The following is a 2,815-nucleotide window of genomic DNA, read 5'->3' on the forward strand; positions in this document are numbered from 1 at the left end:
GGCCAGGATGAATGAAGCAAACTCCCGCGGAGAATAAAACGGTTTGCAGTGGATAAAAAGATATTCCAGAGAGGAAGAGCAGTGCTGAGCAATCACTTAATAAAATCACTTAATAAAACCAAAGAAGAAAACAAGCCACATATCTGAATATTTTAATAGATCGTCTACAAACCACGTAATACTGTAAGAATTAACACTTTATAATAATAATAATGGATTGGATTTAAATAGCGCTTTTCAAGGCACCCAAAGGGCTTTACAATACCACTATTCATTCACTCTCACATTCACACACTGGTGGAGGCAAACTACGGTTGTAGCCACAGCTGCCCTGGGGCAGACTGACAGGGTAGGGTAAAGCGTCTTGCCCAAGGACACAACGACCAGGACAGAGAGCCCAGGGATCGAACCGGCGACCGTCCGGTTACAGATGCGCTTCCCAACCCCTTGAGCCACAGTCGCCCCCTTTATATCTAAGATTAAACTCCATGATACAAAATTGATCATGTTTCACTGTTACATTTATATCCCTTGGCTGCGGATATAATTTGAATGTTCTGAGATTCTTGCAGGCTTAAAAGATGAACAGAAATGATAAGAAATAATATTTCTTTAGTACTACACATATAATTTGATACTCTATGCTATTTCTCTCATTTTGACTTTTTTTCAGTATGGGCTATTAGTGATTAATTCCCTTATCATAAAGCCATATATTTATAATAAAAAGACTTATAGCTGGAGCAGTGTCTGGAGCAGGATTTCAGTGAATGAGTCAGCTGGGAAATTCTTTTTCTGTGCAGTAGAAGGGGCCTTTAGGAAATTGCTTTGATTTGTGCTTTGGCACAATCAAAATAAAACTCTCCCTGGGATTTAATTGGATACTTCAGCAAGAGTTCAGATACTTGATATTGGCTTGATCAGCTAATTTAAACTTGCTTTCTTTGTGTCATTAAAAAGCTTCAATATTGTGTCTACAAAGCAACAACAACTCTATTCATAACAAAAAAGGATATTTTCAGTGGCTTAGACGATAAATCCAGATATTTTAATCAGCCCCTTTGGAGTTTTGAATCTGATTGGTATTTCCTATTATTCCAGTTTACTTACTTTGAATACAATGACAAAACAACCACGAAAAAAAAACAAAGAAATAAAAATAAATAATTTCAAAAAGACCCCCCTCTCAAAAATAAATGATCATTTTATTATATCTGCACCAGATATTTTTTTCAAACCCAACCCGACTAGTCAGGCTCTGTTGGAAAAAAGCAGCATAGGACAGACAGAGAGGGAGGAGAAAGCAAAGGAGAGAGGAGAGGCTTAATTCAACAAATTGCAGGAACAACTAGATGAGAAAATAGGTTGCAGAATTAAAAAGACGCAATCATTTATCAACAAAAGACAGCCAAGAGAAAATGCTATTTGAGAGTCCTCACCATTTTTGTTGATGAGCAGGATCAGGTACTCTCTGTAGAACGAGCTGACATAGAGCAGAAGAGCAGGACTCTGATTGGTACTGAAGCTCAGAGAGATGCTTTCTCCTCTTAGTGTGATATCTGAGTAGATGGATGAAGGCAAGCCACTGCTGTTCCTGCTTAGTTCAAAGGGCTCCTTCAGGATGTAGGTGATGGATGTTGTTGACTTAAAGGTGGCTGAAACCTCTGGGAGTTAAGAAGTTAGTGAGAAGTGTCACTGTCGGAGCTGAATGTGCTGGTTTAAAGACTAAATTCAACTAATGCTCTTTGCAAATTCTGTTTTGATGATAAGCATCACATCAACTGAAGAAAGTAGAAAATATTTTTTAAAACTCCAGGTGGACGAAATGGATGCAAAAATTCAGAGTTGACGTCTTGAGCTTCATATGATAAAGCGAAGCAGCAAATGGTTGAGATTAGGGAAACAGTGCGGCTTTGAATAAATGTTAATGAGCATCTGGTTGAATACTTTAGTAAATTTTGAGTTTTGCAGTATCTGAAAATGTAATTTAATATCTGGCTTAAGGTCTTCTCTGTGATCTCCCTGATTCTGTAGTATCTTCTCAAACTGCCTATCTACACAGTCCAGACAAAGCAAAGTAGACAACAAAGGAGGTAAGTACTTTTTGATGAATAACTCAACAAGTTGCTTTGCGAGTTAATCAGCAGTTTAAACAGCAAAACATACTTTACCTGTGGCATTTTATCAGGGCAAGCAAGGCAAGCATTGTTTAATATCGGCATGATTTTTTTTGCCCCCCACCAAGATTTGATGTATTTCCTAAGTCTTCCTTTAAGTTTGTGTTTTGAGCAGTATATAAAGAAATGCAGGTTGAGATTGTTTGCATAATATTGTATATTAATGCCTCTTCGGTGGTCCATATGGTTAAGATAGGTCACTGAGTGCTTTGCCTCACACAAATTAACACCTGCTCTATTCCACTCCCTTTCTTGAAGTTTTTTATCATTATTTTTTATGGAAAACTTGAGAAACTAAATAAAATATCAAATTTCCAAAAGTTTTTATTTAGTTTCTCTTGTTTGCTCCTTCTCTCTAACAGGCATGTCAGACCTGACACGCTTTAATTACCCCCTATAACAACAACTAAGTGCAGTCCAAATGTATGGACAGTGTGTGTCACGGCCTGGAGGGTCAGCTGGTCACTGATCAGCTGATTTCTCTCTCTATCTCTCTAGTTCTCTCTCTCTCTCTCTCTCTCTCTCTCTCTCTCTCTCTCTCTCCATTATGGCTTCACGCCCTTGGCCCGCGCCCTCGGAGGAGGAAACACCTGTGCCTCATCAGTGTGGATGGCATTTAAGCCAGGAAGCAACGGCTA

At 38.6% G+C, this 2,815-nt stretch overlaps 1 protein-coding gene across 1 annotated transcript in view; it reads right to left on the reverse strand.

The window, feature by feature from the left end:
• The window catches only part of LOC102208068 (contactin-associated protein-like 4), a 118,949-nt gene that overhangs the window by 11,916 nt on the left and 104,218 nt on the right, over window positions 1-2,815 (reverse strand). The window contains exon 19 of the mRNA XM_005736945.1: window positions 1,440-1,664. Within this exon, the coding sequence (XP_005737002.1) occupies window positions 1,440-1,664 (225 nt within the window). The remainder of the gene's footprint in view (window positions 1-1,439; window positions 1,665-2,815) is intronic.

The sequence above is a fragment of the Pundamilia nyererei genome, unplaced genomic scaffold (assembly GCF_000239375.1).
Source record: "Pundamilia nyererei isolate P.nyererei 1_Seehausen unplaced genomic scaffold, PunNye1.0 scaffold00072, whole genome shotgun sequence".
In the NCBI taxonomy this organism is placed as follows: domain Eukaryota; kingdom Metazoa; phylum Chordata; class Actinopteri; order Cichliformes; family Cichlidae; genus Pundamilia; species Pundamilia nyererei.